The sequence below is a fragment of the Astyanax mexicanus genome, chromosome 12, assembly GCF_023375975.1.
Source record: "Astyanax mexicanus isolate ESR-SI-001 chromosome 12, AstMex3_surface, whole genome shotgun sequence".
Taxonomy (NCBI): Eukaryota; Metazoa; Chordata; class Actinopteri; order Characiformes; family Acestrorhamphidae; genus Astyanax; species Astyanax mexicanus.
In genome coordinates, this window is record NC_064419.1 from 9775021 (window position 1) to 9795852 (window position 20832).

Below are 20832 nucleotides of genomic sequence, written 5' to 3' on the forward strand. Positions count from 1 at the left end.
GTTATTTTTTTGTTAAATAAGTCACAAACAGAAGGATGAGAGGATGGACATAAATGCAGATAATATCAATTAAATGAAATAAAATCAAGCAAGATAAACAAAAGCAAAACAGAAAACACCGGAAATGCAAAAACACAATAAACAACACTGGGATAACTATTTAGTTAGACAAGTACAAAGACTATTCAAAACAATAACACTGGGATCAAATGGCTAGGACGGGGCTAGGGCTGAGAAAGGACAATAACAAAACAGAAAAACAGAGGACAGAAGCACATGGAACCAAAAGAGGAAATAATTCAAGACAGACACAGGCTAAGGTGCAACAGTTTCACTACAGTTATTCAGCATTTTTTTTTGTCTATTTTATTAGAAAGCAGTGGTTTCACTACAATTATTCAGCATTTTTATTATTTCTTAGAAAGCAGTGGTATCACTACAGTTATTCAGCATTTTTATTATTTCTTAGAAAGCAGTGGTATCACTACAGTTATTTAGCATTTTTATTTATTTTTGTTAGAAAACAGTGTTTTCACCACAGTTTTACCGCATTTTTATTTGTTGTTAGACAGCAATGGTTTCACTGCAGTTAATCAGCATTTTTGTTTTTGTTAGAAAGAAGTGGTTTTATTACAATTATTTAACATTTTTTGTTAGAAAGCAGTGTTTTCACTAGAGTTATTTAGCATTTTATTTTTGTTAGAAAGCAGTGTTTTCACTACAGTTCTACTGCATTTTTATTTTTGTTAGAAAGCAGTGTTTTCACTACAGTTATTTAGCATTTTTATTTTTATTTTTTATTTTTTTTGTTAGAAAGCAGTGGTTTCACTACAGTTATTTGGCTTTTTTATGTTTTGGGTAATCTCTTAAAATCTGTACATTATTTGTAGAAAACTGAAAAAATACAGTTACTACTGCCCTATTCATTTCCACGTTGTGTCCTGCGCTGTGATTGGCTTTCCGTCTAGAATTCTAGCCAATCCCAGCACACGAGGCAAAGCCGGTCTGAATACGGGTGGGAAAGAAAACAACATAAATACCCAGCGCTGAAGTTCTCGTTAAAAGACCCTGATTCTGCAGTTCTACAGCAATGACAAAGCACATTGTTTCACAACACAAAACAATCTGGTAATGTTTTAAAATGTTCTTGATATTTAATGCAGATAGAATGTGTACAGCCTATGAACATGCAGATCTGATGCAGTCACTTTGTCTAATTAGGGGCAAGGGGTCTATGGGGTCATTGAGATTATACCCCTGATTCTTACTTTCTCAGACTTTCAGTTCTTTAAACGGTTCTAAAGTGGACGTTTGGTATTGATTAGACTTTAATACAAGTATATCAGCAGCACACTGTCTTATGGATACAGAAAATTGGTGTAAATGTCTGGTTCTTTTAATGCCCTGTAAACATCAAACAGACAGCAGACAGATGGACAGGTAGGTAGGTAGGTACATAGATACTTAATTGTATCCAGTAGCTTCAAACATCATTATCAAGAATACACCGGAAGAATTGATAGATATACAAAATAATTAGGATTATATGAATTAGACGGGGCATATTCCACATATCATTTCATTTACTATTATTTGCATGTGTGTAGGTCCCAAAAACAGTTGCAATTCCATTTATCAGAAGTTCTTTGTTACTGTACAGGAAAAAAAAATGGCTCAACTTAACTCAGTCAATTCATCCTTTTGCATTGACTCCATTAAGTCGTAAATATATACAATTTTAAGTTTATTCAACTTAACAGATTTTTGTTCACACAACAATTATTTAATTTCTTTGGCTCAACAAGCATTTTTAAGTTTTCAGGTTAAAGTTCTCTGAACTCATTTTATTGAGCTTTACTGGCTGGTAAGTTCTTGCAACTTGATAATATTAGTTTTTCTGATTAAAACACAAAATCACTTTAATAATGCTATAGATAAATAATCTCTATTCTGAATGGCTCAGTAAATGTAGAAACCCTCCTTAAAAATTCAGCGTAAATGGGTGGAGCCTAACTACTGTAGGCTGACATCCGAAAGGCAAATTCAGTTTTCATCTGCTCATTTACAAATCATAAAACAATAAAACACAGAATTAGAGAACTGATAAGGGCTGACAAAGTAAAAAAAGAGCTCAACATAGCTGTCACTAAAATCCCCAGACATTGATGTATTCTCCAGTGATGAAAAAATATTGAATAATAATCCACTTTTCTGTCTATGATGCACTCCAAAAAAGGTTCAGCAAATAAAAAAATAAATGTATTTTCTGTTTATTGCAGTGAAGTGTGAAATTTGTTTAGCACTGTTATTTTTACTCCATATAATTTTTATATAACTCCTTTATATAAAAGTTTTTCACAATCATTCATAAGCATTTCTAAACTCATAAAATCAGTGTTACTCTGCCATATTTAGCGCTTTACTGTGCAGACTTTTACTTTTCCATTGCCGTGGCAGGGCTAAACTGCTGTTTGGCTGATGTATGTCTGTTCTGATGCATAATAGGTCTCAATCTGTCTGCAAGAATACATAAAAGAAGAAGACAGATGTTTTCCTTTGCAATGAACACATGGTTTGAAAGGGTTAAAACGTACGTAAAGGGTACTTTTTTGAATGCACTCTAAAACTTAAGGACTGTCCATTTCTACCACTTCTGACACATACAAAATGCAAAAAAATGCATAAACTCAGCTTGTCTATTACCTGCAAAGAATCATTGCCAATAGAAATGGACTCTCTAGAACAGAGAAAAAAGTTTTAGGCAGATCTGGGCTAGAGGGATAAAAACCTCTGGAATGATGATGGTGCTACCTCCAACATTTGGGAGGAGGTGAAATCATACAACATTCTGACCTCACTAATTCAGTTTTTCAAAATGCGATCAAATTATCACAGCAGGGGTCAAAAATCACTGCAAATAAGAGACAGGTACTTATTTGATACTTATTTAACTTAACACTGATTTTGGAGGAAACAATGAATGAACAGGTCCCAAAAGTCCCAAAACTTTTTTTCATATCATCTCTATCCAATGAAAAACAAGCCCCGCCCCATAAACTTATTTTGTAAGCCTGAGTTCGATTGAATTCAAACATTGTTTTAGTAAGTAGTTTATTATAACTCTGCTTTTTGAAAACATTTTTGGGCTGTTTAAATGAGCGAAATCTGTTCAAAATCATGATAGTTAACATTGCAACACTGAAGAAGCATAGACCTGTTATTTAAGAAAAATGTTTATTAGGAACTGATCTTCCTGTCTACTCTAATGTAATAAATAATGTCTAAGAATATAAAACACTTTCTGAACAAACAGTTTTTTTTATTTTAAACATATAGTCTTAGTGCAAAAGACATAAAACAACAATAAGGCTACGGACGGACAAGCGAAGGAGCTCCCATTCGAACCTCGAATTTAAAACACAGTTTGATTTGTTACTTTGCTATATTGTGATTATTCTATAAAATAAAAACAGCTTTATAAAACAGTCCCAGCCTGAGGAAAGTGGTAGGAAATCTGGGCCCGGGTCGGGTTGGGTTTGGGCAAAGAATCTAAGCTTTACGAAGAAGTATCTCAAAAACAGCAACTTTACAAGAGAGAGATAAAACCTTTTTGACTTTCAATGAAAGTCGATGTTAAAACAGTTTATTTCAGGTAATTTAAGACATTTTAACACAGTGTAAAGCACAGTTGGTTTGTTGAAATTATGTAGCAATCTAAAAATCGACAAAAATTAAGCCTTTTTTTCATTGGACAGCGACAATATACTTTATTAAAATTAAACCATTTCATGGAGCTGCTTAAGTAAACTACAATCAATATCAATGATCATTATGCGACTGTAGACAGGAATGAGGTGTAGATGTGTGTTCCTTAATTTCAGGCATGGTTGATTGTAAAAGCTGTGCTTGTGAGTGTGTGTGAGAGAGAGAGGGACTGTAGAGAGGGAAGTAACCGAGTGTCTTATTACCCCTCGTCATCCACCAGCTGAGGCATCCAGCAGCTGTCTGAACTGCTCAACATGATAGACAGACAGACACACATACACAGTGCCCATTTTAGTGACCAATAGAGCCACACTGTACACACACACACACAGCCAGGGAGGAAATTGATAGCCTCAGCCAGTATCTGACCAGTATAATCTGGACTTCTGAGATCAATCTTTAACTCTGATCTGCCAGCTGGATTAAAACCTTGCTCATTTAGCAGGTATGTGTGGCCTACATTGCTTTAATGTTTGTGTGTGTGTGTATGTGTGTGTGTGAGTGTGTAATTGTGTGTGTACATGTTGTGAGTGTGTGTGTGGCTAAAGCAAAGTCAAACCTGAAGTTTCTCTAAAAGTTTTAATGCTGTTTGACAGATTGTCGTAGCTAAGTGAAGATGTGCATTAGATATGTAGATACTCTTATTGTCTGCTGTAGCTCTGCCTGACAGGACTCCCAAATTTAGCCCGGCTGCAGTATACTAGCTTCACTGGCCAGGAATAGAGGTTGTGAACGTGTGTTTGGAGTTCTTATGTGTGAAACTATTCCTTTATTCCTGTTCTCTTTCTTTTATACTACCATCATCATAACAGAGTGACCACAGCCTCAGCCCACACAGCTTCACTTCAGCACCATGGCTCAATACGACCAGTGAGTATACCTGAGCGACCACCTCCCGCACCAGTGGAACTGTAAACGCTAGCTTATGGTCCTTATTCTATATTATTTAACTATACTTTCCTGCTCATTTTTAGGGTTCAAGCACCGAAGGTGCGTAGAACCCTATTGTTTTTGCTAAGATTTTTCTTCTTCTTCTTCTTCTTCTTCTTCTTCTTATTATTATTATTATTCTTTTTCTCCTGTAAAAACAGTTGTGCAGCCTAAACCGTAAGTCATAGAGAAATGAAACTTGGTAGGTAGATGTAGGATCAGTGCATCTCGGTGGACAACAAAAATGGCACCGATTGGTCAAGTGGTGGCGCTATAAACAAGGAAATTCATTTTTCACAATTTTCTCAATAACTCAAAAACCATAAGACCTACATTCAAAATTCTTTTTTTGATGGATTCCTTGGGTCAATACCAACAACTTTCCAATTTGGACCATGCACTTCTGTCTATATAGATTTTGTGCTAATTTGCATAATATGCAAAACCTACTTTTGCAAACTAGTCCTAGGAATTTTGACCAATCCTGGCATGTTTGGTATCAAAACACTCGTGAGAGCATGCGTTTCAATATTCATTAAGAAAAAAAAGTTGAAATATGTAAACAATATGGCCGCCATATGCAAATTAGTCCTTCCGGATATATGCCCCATTCACTTCAAGAGGTAAATTTGGAGCACTGTTTCTCAGCAACCGTGCAACCTAGCAAGTTGAAACTTTGCATGCAGAATCTATCATACAGCCTCTAAATGATGTTCAAAGGGCAACTTAATCAATCAACATGGCTGAACACCATCAGCCAATCAGCATTCAGCAGACATTTTGGCAGGCTGAATGTTGCCCAATCTGGATGATATTTGGCAGTTATGTTCAGGTGGAGACACTGTAGTGACCTGCAAAGTGCTGAAACAATCCGCCCACTGGGGGGCGCTGTTCCAAAAAAACGAGTATATGTCAATCATGCTGTACTATTTTGACATCTAATTGTTTTTGCCATATTTAGTACAGTGGCTCTGACAAATTTCTCAATACAACTATGTTTAAAAAGTGCTTTGTTCATTCATAATTGCTAATTGTTTGAAAATAGCTATATTGAAACTACTCTCTGGATATTTGGCCTATCACCTCCATTTCAGTCTTGCTGCACACTGTAGAGTCTCTAGGTAAATGTTCATTAAAAACATTTGTGAAAATTTCACATACAATACTCTCCAGGCATCAAGCAATCTGTGCGTCCTTGGAATTTCTAACCTAAATTGCTGTAACTCTGCAGTATTTGCTGTAATCTCACAATGTTAAAGACCTCTGTACAATATCACTCTGATGAAGCGCCATTTAATACAGAACTAGATTAAGAATAACTTGACATTACATGTCATATCAGAACATTCACTCCTTTGTGCCTCTTCTCAACATTAATAACAGGTGAAAGACTTTTGATCATTTTAAATGTGACAGAATGTCTCCAATTGTGTTAGACCTTCTTACACATCACCATCCTATGCTCTAGTAGGCACCATTGTGCTAGTTGGTGCTTGATGAAGCGCCATTTAATTCAGAACTAGATTTATAATAACTTCGTAATTACATGTCATATCAGAACATTCACTCCTTTGTGTTAATTTAAACTTGTTTGGTCAAACATTTCAGCTTGTTCTGCAAAGGTTCAAAGGTCAATCTGAATACCACTTTGTGAACATTCTGGTTGAAGCCACCTGACAATAACATGTAGACACCTTTTGACTAGTTCTAACTCACTTAATGAATATCCTACAAAGTTCACTAGATTTACATGTGAATTTAAGCACTGATCAGGTTGAAAGGCCTCTGCTCAACATTAATAACAGGTGAAAAACTTGATAATTTCTAAATGTGACAGGGCATCTCCAATCATATTAGACCTTCTTACACATCACCATTCAATGCTCCAGTAGGCACCATTGTGCAAGTTGGTGCTTGAACCCGATGATTGCCGCTTGCGGCTATATTTTTGTTTGTTTTTTGTTCGTTTTTTTCCTTTTGTTTTCACACTTTACAATAAAGGCCAATAATAATTACATATGGAAGTAATAAATATGTATGAATGGTTAATTAAAGTCTAATTAATAACTAATTAATACCTGACACTAGATAAGACATTATTTAACATTATTAATCATTTTAATGTGTAGGAATGTTGTAAATAATAATGAACTGAGATTGATTAATAATGTCTTAACTAGTGTTTTTGAGACATTCTGCTGTAAAGTCAAAAAATTAAAGGAACTTATCAGAGACGTGTTATCTTTCTTTCTTTCTTTCTTTCGGTTTGGTAACACTCTGCCAAAAGGACCAAATATAACAGTACATAAGGCAGTAATAAACATTTATACATTGTTAATTAATTAACTAATTAACTAATTATAAACTGACACTAGTTAAGACATTATTAAACATTACTAACTTTTAATGCTTAAGACTTTTATAATTAATAATGAACATTATTTTTTAAAAATTGTTGAGGATTAATAATGTCTTAACTAGTGTCAGATAATAATAAGTTGAAAAATACTGTCATAAATACAAAAAATAAGGGAACATTTATTTATTTTTGCTTGTTTTTTGCATGATTTTGACTTTTTTCATGTGTTTTATTTTTCTTCAGTCCTGCTTTATTCTTTTCTTCCTTTTGTCTCTTTTTTCCTGTTTTCTTTATTTTTTGCTGGCTACTTGCTGGCTGTCTTTTGATTGATATATTTGGTACTTTCTCTTTATTATTCATACTTGCTTTATTTTTGTTGATTTATGTCTTTCTTTCTTTCTTTCTTTCTTTCGCATTTTCTGTTTCCATCAGACTTGAAGATAAGGACTCACTGGATATTCATGATAATCCACCAGTACCTGAGAATGTGGTTCGAGAGGATGAAAACACTGTATGTCTCACAGTCACTGAACACCCTGCCAATTAATTTCCATACTAATCCTTATAAATAATTTTATGTCATAATAAGTCATATTGTCATAATAAGTGAGCAGTTGCACAGTGAGTCACAAACGGATGTGTAATGATGATCAGTATAATATAATATCTTATTAAATGTAAGAACCAACCAAGGTGGTTTGGATGCAAATGCAGGCAGGCTTTATTAACCCAAAAGGCAGGGCAAAAATCGTAGCCCAAAATTACATGCAAAGTTCAAAACCAGAAATAAATCACAAGGCAAAATTGTAGTCGAAGGCAGGCAAGGATCAAGAACCAGAAATAACAAAACACAGACGTAAACGCTCGATAAGACACTAGTGTGGCAATATCTCACAACTAGACTAAGCAAATGTCCCAGTATATATAGTCATTGTAATCAGCTGATGGCTCACAGGTGTGTGAAAAGGGCGGAGTCAGCTTATTAGTACTCCGGTGAGGCTGATCTTAAAGGTGCAGGTGTGACATTAAATCAAAAACCTGTAAATCAAAGCTTTTGATTTAAATTATTGCTTCAATAAATCTCTTATTGATATTATAGACATCATGACATAGAATTACGGCTCCGAGATCTAAATTAACATATTCACAAAGACAAGCCACACATTCCAGATTAATACAGTTTCTGTCACACTGAAACATCATATAGAACAGCGAACAAAAAAGAAAACAATGAACATTTGATCATACTGTGCAGCATTACGATAAACATTTAGGAATTCTGCTTTAAGCCCATTATTTAAGCTCTCGGGTCATGTTATTCTCTCCTCCCAAATATCTAAACTGAAATATCACAACTAACAATTTGGTGATAAAAATGTTTTTTTTAAAGTGCCATTTAGAAACAAGCATATGGAACTATTACAAAGAAAATTATATAACATGCCATCTTTCTCTCTCGCAGGTGTATTTTGTGTATGATGAAGAGGTGGAGGAAGAAGAGGCTCCTCCTCCCCCCACTCCTGAGCCTGTAGTGCTGGTAAACGACAGACCGCATAAGTTTAAGGACCACTACTGCAAGACACCCAAGTTCTGCGATGTGTGTGCTCGAATGATCGTCCGTGAGTCTGATTATAATCTACAATGCATCACTAGTCCAGTCCTAAATCTGAAAAAAATCATATTACGATAAACATGTATATTTAACAGTCTTTGTTACAGATATAGTTCAATGTCAAGGTAATGTGTCCCTTAACTATATGCAACTCGTGATTTATGACTTAAGCTACACTAAAAAGGTAAAATAACAGAGAAAACTACCTGTTATATAAAGGGCTGTTATCCTAAATTCTTCCAATCCTACTTCTCTTTATCCTTAAGAATTAAACTAAAGGGTTTTACTATTGCTGTGCCTTTAAAAGGTAATCAAACCTGATTCCACGCTCAACTTAAATAAAACAAAATGCACAAAAAATTGTGAGGGGTAGTTTGGAAGGGGCACTGGGTGATGTATGGGTTTAGGGGCGGGGCAGGAGGGAGAGCTAATTCAGCTGAGCAGTGTGCCTCTTATAGCAGTGAGACGCAGATAGTTGGATGTCAGCAGGGGGGCGGGGGGGCGGTATTATTAATTGACTGACCTATTTTGCATATTGTGAGTGTCCACATAACAAAGTGCACAGACACGTTATCCACGCCTATAGCAGAGTTGAACCTGAGAGGGCGCTGCAGAGGCAGAAGTGACCACAATAAAAGTGTTTTTTAAATGTTAGGAAATATTTATACAAATTTTAAGCAGGACTGGTATGTTTCATAACTTCAGAGGAACACATCTCAGCTATTAATAAAAATATATATAAGTTTATGGTTTAGTGCTTTCTTAAGGTCAATATAACACAGTCTGTTTAAACTAATACCACACAAAAATGATATGTTTGCATGGTTTTATTGAACACAACATGTTAACATTCACAGTGAGGGGGGAAATTAGTATTAGTTTAAGCAGTTTAAGCAGTATTAGTTTAAGCAGACTGTGTTTGTCTATTGTTGTGACTTGAGATGAAGATGAGAACACATGATTTAATGACCAATTCATGAAGAAATATAAGTAATCCCAAAGGGTTCACACACATTTAATATTTAATATATAATATAATGCTATAAGATCCCATATCAGCCAATCAAGCTAGAAATGCATTACTCCCTTAGTCTGCAAATTGAGAAGATTTTATTGATGGATGCAGTGCAACATGCTGTACAGTTTCACTGCATGGACAACAATGTAATAGATTTTATCTTTCATTTGATAATTTAATTGTAACATGGAGGAGGAGGCTGGATGCAAACGCAAGTCACTTTTATTAGAGATTAAGAAACTAACAAAGAACAAAACACTATGGAATAATATAACAAAAAGGTAACTAAAACAAAACACTATGAACCAGAAGAAAAACTAAAATACTGAAACAAACAAGCCAAAATAACAAATAAAGAAATAAACTACATAAAGCAAACCTTGAAAACTGAAGACAAAAAAGACAGCAGGTCTGAGGCTAAATAAAACATATAAACACAATCTAAACAGAGTAACAGCATAAGGTCAAACAAAAAGCGCGACAGATAACAAAGGAGCACATGGGGTATTTATACACAGGCAAACATAAGGGACACCTGTGGGAGCTAACAAGGATTACAACAAGAACGGCTAAGGCGGGGCTGGGGCGGAGACAGAAGGATAACCAAAACAAATGCCATGTGCTCAAAAAAGCACATGGCTAGGGACACAAGACAGGAAAACAGAGACAGACACAGGCTAAGGTGTGACATTAATACACAATAGACATTCTTGAAAACTAAAACAACACGTTGTAAATCATCCTAAATCATTTAAACATGGGTTATTTTTATGGATTCTATAGTTTTTGGTTTTCTTATCTTTCTATTTCTTCTGTTCTCAGTCAACAACAAATTTTGTCTGCGCTGCAAGAACTGCAAGACCAACATTCATCACGCATGCCAGTCATATGTGGAGTTCCAGAGATGCTTTGGCAAAATAGTGAGATGCTCCTACCTAATAACATTCATCAATGTGTGGAATTAATAAGTTGAAACAGCAGCATAATTGTTAACCCTTTCAGACTTGAATTATGTTCCAGTGAAATATAAGAAAATATAATAATACTTCTTTTTATGTCTGTAATGCACACAAAATAAGACACTACTATAATAAAGTAAAATCTAAATTAAAAACGAATACAACTAACTAACATTTTTATTGCTAAACATAATAAAAAGTGTTCTAAATCACAAAGAATTAGTTTGGTAACCGTGGTGGAATTGGTTCTGTAGTGCTGACCTGCCCTAATGGCTGAGTTTTGTCCAGTGCAGTGGGCGGGGCTAATGGGGATACTGTTTCATTGGCTGGTTTATGATCTATTCTGAGGGACAACAGCTCTCAATTAGTGTTCTGTGCAACAACATGTTTAAATTGACTGAATGGGTTAAATTACAAGGGACATCATGTATTTTCTTTATTTTTAAATGTTTTGTTGCACAGAACACTATTTGAGAGCTGTTGTCCATCAGAACAGACCATAAACCAGCCAATGAACAAGTTTAAACATTAATGAAACAGAGACTTTGCTCCGCCCACTGCACTGGAAAAAACAGTAGCACTAGAGCCATTGAGGAAAAGTAACAGCTAATTTTTTACTAATTTAATGTGATTTAGAACACTTTTTATTAATGTTTTACTGATTAGGGATGCTTTATGAAATAGAAAGTTAATATAATAAAATATACAAATATTACACACGGGCTCCAAATGCAATGGAAATAAAAAAAAAAAACCTATTAAAATTTTTAGTTAATTTGATTTATTTGCTATATAGGTTTTATAGTAGAATATTTATAGTAGAATCTTCTTTTCTGTGCATTACAGACAGAAAACTAAAAGGCTTAAAAGTTCATTAAAATGTTCTGTTCTTTAGCCCCCAGGTTTCAGACGAGCCTACAGCTCCCCTCTGTATGATCAGGAGATAAATAACCCTGGTGAGTGTCTCACACACACACACACACACACACACACACACACAAACACTATCCTCTGGTATTGTCTGATGATGGTTTGAGGCTTAGGAGTGCTTTTCCAGAGCTTGGTAATGAATTAATTATTGGGGCTTAAATCTCATACCTTTACCTGGCAACATCTATTTGTCTATGATCTGTTCTATATCCAAGTCAAGGCTACTGACAAATATAATGTGTCTAAAATATTAACACAAAAAATATATGTTCATTCATGTCATTTTATTCAACCATAAAATCCACACACTCATATAGTATGTGAACCCTTCAGTTAATGACCTCAAAAAGTCAAAGCTAATTAAAGTGAAGTGTTAGCAACCCTAGGGCCCTATCCTACACCCTGTGCAAGGTGTGTCGTGATGCTCGTTGCTATCTTACACCCAGTCAACAGTCTATTTTAATGCCTTGCTGTCCCGCCATTACAGTAGCGTCGGAGTTTAGGGATGAATCTACATTGATGGGTGTGGTGGTCTGGAAATAAGGTGTGTTTAGGTAAGTTTCTAGTTTGTTTCTATCTTGGTTGCAGGAAATACAGGTGCGCCACTGACTGGTTAAACCCCTGACAACAGTCAGCAGTCAGCTGCACAGTCATATCTTAGCCATGCAGGAGTGTCGTAGACTCAGTGCGTGTACACCCCCACTTGTTACACACTCAAATAAACGGGCTTCAGCATGCAAATCCAGATTTTACATCAACAATAAATCAAATAAAGGACAAAATAACATTGCTGTTTTCTTAAATGAGCTGCTGGCATACCTTCACAGCGTGAACAAGCATTTCAGTTTCCTCTGCTGAGACTTGCAAAAAAAGCACTGTGCTGTTAAGATACAAATGTGCCAAAGTCAGAGCTTACCTGGCTCTTACTTAGAGAGAATTAGTTCATGCCTTTGGCAGATTTTGAGTCACACAAGGCCTATTTTTTGCGGTCTCACAATACCAAAGACACATCGACACGCCCTAAATCCAGCTGCATGGTGGCCAATTGACCCTTGCACTATAGATTGCTAAAATAGGGACCCCAGAGTCTTGCTAATTTGGATTAGAGCTAATCTGACTGATAAATGCTTTTATTTTTTCAAATTATTTGTTTGCATAAAGGAGGATACTGTTACAAAGTGATTTTTTAAACTTTAGAAATTCACTACTCTACAGTAAGACAAAACATCTACAAATGGAGACAATTTGGGACTGTAGCTACTTTGGGTCAACCAACTGATCACCCTGATTACAGGGGTTCACTTACTTTTTTCACTACCAGTTTAAGTGTTGAATGACTATGTTAATGAAGACCTACAAGATCATATATTTTGTTGTGTTATCATTTGAGGCACAATAGATTTGCCAGTACCCTTGACATGGTAGTAGATCATGTAAAAAAGCATTATAAGTGTGTTTTGTCCAAATGTAGAATATGAGACCTTACATTTGTTGAACATCTGAAGGAATGAAGTAGCAGTAAAACAAACCAGTCATACTCATCCCAAAATACGCCCCAAACAATTACTGATTTTACACTTAAATATTGTATCAATACTTTTAGAAGCAACCGATTATGTGCTTTTGATATTTTATAATAAAGTCTATCATAGACAGAGTTATATGTGTTTGTGTGTTTGTAGGTCAGCAGAATCGCAGTGACCCGGTCTTTGATACTCTGCGTGTTGGAGTTATTATGGCCAATAAGGAGAGGAAGAAGGGATCAGAAGATAAAAAGAATGTAAGTTCATTCTGGATGTGTGGCACATGTTCAGTATATGGCATTCCATACATTTCCTGGTCCTTCAAGGTCAAGCAGAAACATGCTCTCTCAGGGCTTCGGCAGCTGATGACAAGCTGCATGCCTGGGATGATCTCCCAATCATAGTGGCAGCGCTTTAGACCGCTGGACCATTCAACATTCAAAAAACTTTGTTTAATGAGCACTGTAAAAAAAAGGATTTTCACAGTAAAAATGAACAGTATTGTCCCTAAAATATTTTTTCCTGAAAATGACAAGAATAGACTGTTTTTTTTGGAATGTATCATGTGATTGTACAAACAAATTCAAAGTGAAAAAGATGAATGATCTGTTTTAACTATTTTTACTTTTCTTTAATTTTAAGAAAACTAAATGTAATATATATATATATATAATATTTATATATATATATATTATATATATATATATATATATATATATATATATATATATATATATATATATATATATATATATGTAGTCTTTGTTACAAAATTAGGAATGTTTTAGATAAAAAAAAGTACTGTTGTTTGGCTGATATATCACTTTTAAAATACAGTTAATGAAAAAAAAAACAAATGTAATAATTTATGAGATTTATATTTATATTATATTTTGCTACTATGATGGAAACTAAGCTCAGACTAAGCTTTTGTGGGTGTATTAGTATCAGAGTTATCTCTATACTAGAAACCCCATGTGAAAACAGCCTGTTATACAGTTATGTTATGGAAGGATGGAAGAAAATATATATATATATTTTTACATTGTAGACTGTTTGTACTATTTAGAGCACCTATATGTCAATGTTGAAATACTTTTATGAACTTTTTATATACATAAAACATTAACAAACTGTAACTGTAGCTCATCTTCTTCCAGGCATGTTAGTCATCCTGCAGCCCTTCATTAGAGGTCAGTTTCTGACCACAGGACCACTGCTGGCTGGGTATTTTTGGTGGCTGTGCTATTTTCAGTCCAGCAATGCTTATGATAGTCTAGTTTTTGAATGGTAAAGGGGGCTTCCAAACTGTGCAGCAATATTATCAATGTATAAGTTTAAATTCAATAATAAATTATATACAACAGCAAGTTAATTTTAAGTGTACCTGTTATAATCGGACAGTACTCAGACACATGCAAATGCAATAAACATACTTTATTAAATAAAGACAAGAGGTAAGACAGAGAGCGGAATCAATAACAGAACGAGCAAGGTCAATAACGGCAAACAGCAGCAATAAGGTACCTACCAAGGTACAAAGACACTCCAAGGATCATACACAGCAGGGTGATATCACAGGGCAGGCAGAAATCAAGGTTGAAGAAAAACAAAAGAAGGTTGGTACACAAAAGAGAGAGAGAAACACAGGTATTGGTAATGCTTTGTAAAGTGGGGTAAACCAGACAATACCGGGCAAGGTGTGAGTGAAGTGAAGGTGTATATATACTGAGGGGAACAGGGGAAATCAATACTCTGGTGATTGGTTCCCGGGTAGTGCCATGGTATGTGCAGTGACATGTGACTGTGTGAGGCAGTAATGTCAGTGTGAGGTGCATTCTGGGTATTGTAGTCCGGAGACTAGGGATCGCTGGTAGAGCAGAGTGTGGGAGAGACAGGAGCGCCTTCAAAAAAGTCGTAGATGCAAGATACTGTGTACATGTTCCACATCGATACAAAAATAATCTCCTTAAAAGTCCAATCTCCTTTACCTCATTTCACACATTTAAAATGCTACGGTTCAGTGATCGAAACAAAGTTCACTCACACAAACACACAATATGTGTTATTTATTATGAATTAATATTATTTGTTTTGTATATTTAAAGAAATAACATGTGACATAACATTTGACATCATTCTCTCCCAAGATGATGATGATGATGATGGAGGAGGAAGAAGCCCAGCAGCCCAAAGAAGATGAAGAAGTGGGTGAAGGTAAGAGTATTAGCAAATATTTAATGATGATTTATTGCATTATTTATGGACAACATTCTCAGAGTGTGACCTAGCCTATAATGTGGCTGATTTACAGTATACTACTTCAGTTTTGCACTGCATGTTTTAGCTGTATTTCAACTGCCTTTAAAGACGAGCGCAGATTCCAAAAACCCAATTTATTAAGTAAGAGATCAGGCTTATAAGAATAGTCAGAGACAGGCAGGGTCAATAACCAAAGGGCAGCATGAACAAACAAAATATCAGAGTGAGCAGGCAAGGAGGTCATACACAGGAAAATCCAAACACTATAAATAGGGCAAAACAAAAGGGTAGTCTATCATACAAAAAGTCCAGCAACGAGAAAACAACAAACAATACAGGAATAGGCAAAAAGGGTAGTTGGATAGGCAAAAAGCGTCAGTAACAAATGGTCAAACAAAAAAGAAACGTGAGGTAGAAGAGCTATGAAAATAAATTCAATATCAGGCAACTAGGGAAAGAAAGCAGGGGCTATTTATACTGGGACACACAGGTGTGAGCAATCTCAGAAGCATGGTGAGCCGGAATGCTGTGTCCATTAACAAACCTGCTAGATATCAGTACAGGAAGCACATTACAGGTTTTAACCTATCACTATCCTTCAAACGCTGCATCCTGTGTAATCAGCCTGAGGAGAAATGGTGTTGTGACAGAGGAATAAAGAAAATTCTACCAGAACTACTTCCACCATTTCCTCCTAACAGGAAATGAAAAAAGCATATTATCTGATTTAAGCCTGGATTTCACAATAACTGAATCCAGGACAAAGAATTTTCTGATTTTGTTACAGGGAAGCAGGATGGAGATAAGAAAGATAAAACAGCTGCAGATGACAAGGTATTCAGTATTCAGTATTTATAATCACTGTTCTACATTACTGTTTCATGTTGTAAGAAAATATGAAAACATCACAGTGTAACAAATAATAATAATAATAATAATGATAATAATAATAATAATATATAAACAAACTATTGTATATACTAATTATTTTTACTACTTATTTTATATACTTCTTCTTTCATACAGTAATTATTTCATCTACTAATTATTTCTTCTACTAATTAATAGAATCTTTTTCTTCACTGACTGATTAACCCTTGTGTGTTGTTCATATTTTTGTTACTCGTTTACTTTGTTACTTGTATTTAATTCAGCAAAATTAAGTAATTTTACATTAAAATGTTTTACACATGCTTGCTTCACCTGAATTGCAAGCAATATAAACAGCTTACATGGTTAATATTTGCCCTTTACCTTTCTTATGTTACATTTCTTTCAAAAAGTGCTACTCTTTTTTTATTAGTTTTTTTAATAAAATGTAAAAGAAAATGAATTAAACTCAAGATATGAGTAGAAAATTTGTTTAGTTTCAAATTTACAAATTAAGCAATGTTTATTAGCCCTTGGCCAAACATACTGTATGTAATAAAAATGTGTAGGGGGGGGGGGGGGGGAGTGTACAGTGTGTGTATGTGTTTTGATATATGAGCCAATTCCAATGAGTTTGAGTTAGAAAAAATATTTTTTTAGTATCATTTGATGAAAAATGAAAACGGGTACCACAGACCTGAACATACCACACAAGGGTTAAAAATGTTTAATAAATATTAGTCTTTATATGAATTCCATTATAAAGCAGTGTTAGTAATAATGGCAGAAATACTGATGATTGTGTTTGTAAATGTTTCAGAATAAGCAGAACTTCAGTCAGAGTCACTACTACATGGCTCTGTACCGTTTCAAAGCTATAGAGAAGGATGACCTTGACTTCCAGTAAGTGTGAAGTTTTTTTAAATTTGCAAATGCATTTAACATATTTTTAAACTTAATTCCTAATCTCATATTAAATAATCCTATTTTTATTATTCATATACTGTCAAGTCAAATGCAAAATCTTAGAAAACCATAAAATCATTCATTTCCACAGTTGCACACATTATATAACATATAACAATATACTGCAAAAAGTGGTTTATTCATTCTATATTAATTTTAATAAGAGATTTACCAGATAAACTTGTTAATAACTGTAAATACTGGCCTTCCTTAAGGAGAACTCTGGAAAAGGATAGATTAAAGTTAACTTCAGCACACAGACAAGACTCGTCACACATTTTCTCAGATGACTGTTTCACACTGCAGACTGCAGACTGATGACTTTATATCAGTTATATATTAACTGGAGTGCTCAAAAGCCCAAACACAAAAGCTTACACATATATAAACTACTACAACCCAGAAAACTATTTTATTTTTTGCTCTTTTTTATCGGTTTTACTTTATTATTATTGCACAATAATTTAAGGCATCCTCAGTGTTAATAGTTCCTTGTTCTGTATACTTTATTTTTTATGGCATAAAAAAGTGATAATTGTGATATCAGAAGTGATAACAAAAAAAAAGTATATTGTGAATGTCAATTTTGGAAGCACACACTGGAAAAATAAAGAATTACAAAAAAAAAAACATATATAATCTAATTATATATATATATAACTGAAACTGTGTATGTTTGCATATATGTGTGTAAAGCCCCGGTGATCGTATCACAGTTATTGATGACTCCAATGAAGAATGGTGGAGGGTGAGTTTTACTTCTTGCTGTGTGTGTACATACTGATGAGTGTGTTCTGACAAACGAAGTGTCATCAATAGTGTAGTAAACTGAGTGTGTGTGTGTGTGTGTGTGTGTGTGTGTGTGTGTGTGTGTGTGTGTGTGTGTGTGTGTGTGTTGCAGGGTAAGATCGGGGAGAAGACGGGTTATCTGCCAATGACGTACATCATCAGAGTGCGTGCAGGAGAGAGAGTGTATAAAGTGACTCGCTCCTTCGTAGGGAACAGAGAGATGGGTCAGATTACACTCAAAAAAGACCAGGTATGTGTGTGTATAAATGTGTGTTTGTTTGTAAAAGAGATTAATTAGATCTGTAGGTTTACTGTGCATCAGGGTTTTATCTACATTTGCTTAATTTTGTATAAAATTGTATAGAATCTGGATGTTTATTAAAATAATATATAAAAGTAACATAATAATACTGCACAATATACAATTTTTCTTGATGCATCTACTAAGTTTAGAACCACATACAGCTCAGTCCATAATTAAAAGTTTCCTATTTATTGTAGATTTTACAGGGCTGTCCTATCTGAATTATTTACATATACTTTTATTGATGTTTAATTATTGACAAACCTCCACATATTTGAACCCCGATGCTTCAATTATTATCGATGAGTTGGAGCCCCCTACTGGTACAAAAGGGCAGTTGCATGCTGGCCCAGTTCATTTCTCTATTGTACCCTACTCCTTGTTTTGAAGTGATAATTTTTAGTACTGTGTGTGTATGGAGCAGCTATTGGATAAAACAGCTATTGGTTAATAGTTTGGACACCCCACACACATAGCCACGCAATGTGCTTGCAAATATTATAATCTTATTTATGTAAATACATTACTTAGCAACCACCTAGCATCCACCATGGATACCATAGCAACACCACAGCAAACACCTCACAGCACCTTAGCAACCACCTAGCAAGCACTTAGAAACAACATAGCAACCACAACGGATAACATAGCAGCAACTTAGCAACCTCCTAGCATCCACTTAGCAACACCCTCACCACAGATACATAACAACACCTTAGTAACAACTTAGCAACACCTCAGCATCCATGTAGCAACCCAACAACGTAGCACAGATAACACAGATACCATAACAACACCTTAGCAACCACATAACAACACCTGCCAACAACATAGCAACCACCACAGACACCATAGCAACACCTAAGCAACTGCCTAGCAAGCACTTAGCAACACTGTAGCAACCACCACAGACACCATAGTATTAAGATAGCAACCACTTAGCAACACCATAGCAACCACCACATATACCATAGCAACACCTTAGCAATCAAAAACACATTTTTTCTTTGTGTGTTTTGTGCAGATTGTGGTGAAGAAAGGAGAGGAGGTTAACGGCTACCTGAAGGTCAGTACAGGCCGAAAACTGGGCTTCTTCCCTGCTGACCTGCTTGAGGAGATCTAAGCAGCACCACCGTACCTCTGTTCCAAGGCAAATGCAAACGAGCAAAGAAACAATACAAATATATAGTGCCAGTCAAAAGTTTGGAAACAACATTTCATGAAAAAATTAAAAAAATAAATTACATTGTAAATGAATACTGAAGGAATCATGTAGTAACTTAAAAGTGTTAAACAAACCAAAATACTCTGTGGGGTGCTGCTTGATTGCGGCTTTCCTTTTCTGGGGCGGTCCTGATGAGTGCCAGTTTCATCGTAACGTTTTTTAAGGCCTTTGTGACTTCACTTAAAAGTACGTCATACAGCTGACTGATAAAGTGCCTACTTTAAAGAATCTAAAAATAGAAAACTATTATTTTATTCAAATAATGTTTGCATATGATTCATAGTTTGGATGACTTTATATATTAATATTAATATACAATGCAGAAAAATCACTGAATTTAAGGTGTGTCCAAACTTTAACTGGTACTGTACATACATTTATACGTATATACATACATACATATATACATACATACATACCAACAGACATACACGGACACCAAATGCAAATAACAGCAATTTTAAAAGGTATTGTTAGAGTGAGCATATCTGAGCCTTAATAATTGTGTTACTATGGAAAGCACTGTTAGCACACACACACACAATACCAAAGTAAATAGGCCTTTTTTGTACCTTTATGACTATTCTAATCACCTGTGCTGCCTGTGCTCGCTCTTCTTTACTTTACACCGTTTACTGTGGCCTTTATTCTTGTTTATATACTGAGTAAAAAAGATCATTTTACATATAGGTCAAATATTTAAATTATACATACATGAATTTTATGTTTAATGAGCTAATAGGATGAAAATGTGTGTGCTGTGAAATTGTAAAGCTGAAGTATTGGATTTTTTTTTAATGTACAGCAGTGTAAAATGAGATGTGAGCAGTTTTACGTCATACACAGTAGCTGTGCATGGAAGGTTTGGCTATCTGTCCATCTGAAGACTTTCTACATTCTGTAGTTTGCTCTGCTGTATATTTAAGCATACCTGGTGCCTGCTGTGTTAAACTTCTTGCTGCTAATGTTGAGAGATCCAAAGATTTATGGCAGCTTATCCACTGGAAACTTGTGTTCAAGTACAGGTTCAGTTTCAGACTCACAGTGTAAACACAAACCTCCTAATAAAGGCAACTATTTTTTGTATATCATTTTATGTTGATGTATATTTCTTCCCATATATGTGCACATGATTATAGGTGTGTGTGTGTGTTGTGTGTACATGTGTTTTTATTACAGTGTATTTAAGTGGAGACGTACGTATTAAGTTGCTCAGATAAAGTGCAAGAAGCCCCCCACCACCCACATACAGTACATATTTACTGCTGCTGTAGTCTTTCACACTAATTAATTAATGGATACACATACATCTCATCTCAT

The 20832-nt window shown here is 35.0% G+C and overlaps 1 protein-coding gene across 2 annotated transcripts; it reads left to right on the forward strand.

Annotated features, from left to right (window-relative positions):
- The first annotated feature begins 4063 nt into the window (after nucleotides 1–4063).
- On the forward strand, nucleotides 4064–20603 carry stac3 (SH3 and cysteine rich domain 3). Of its 2 annotated transcripts, none has more exons than XM_049485791.1 (13): nucleotides 4064–4210; nucleotides 4578–4635; nucleotides 7487–7565; nucleotides 8517–8673; nucleotides 10507–10604; nucleotides 11539–11599; nucleotides 13256–13353; nucleotides 15247–15313; nucleotides 16146–16192; nucleotides 17049–17131; nucleotides 17891–17942; nucleotides 18096–18233; nucleotides 19312–20603. In XM_049485791.1, the coding sequence occupies exons 2-13, from the start codon at nucleotides 4619–4621 to the stop codon at nucleotides 19408–19410; spliced, it is 996 nt and encodes a 331-aa protein (XP_049341748.1). In that variant the 5' UTR covers nucleotides 4064–4210; nucleotides 4578–4618; the 3' UTR covers nucleotides 19411–20603. The 2 variants fall into 2 exon arrangements, with proteins under 2 accessions (XP_049341748.1, XP_049341747.1); XM_049485790.1 differs by having other exon boundaries at nucleotides 4589–4635.
- The last annotated feature ends 229 nt before the right edge of the window (nucleotides 20604–20832 follow it).

Coding starts and splice junctions, on each gene's coding strand:
- stac3 (XM_049485791.1), top strand. Junction 15,314..16,145: donor AGATGAAGAAGTGGGTGAAG/GTAAGAGTATTA, acceptor ATTTTGTTACAG/GGAAGCAGGATGGAGATAAG. Junction 17,132..17,890: donor AAGGATGACCTTGACTTCCA/GTAAGTGTGAAG, acceptor ATGTGTGTAAAG/CCCCGGTGATCGTATCACAG.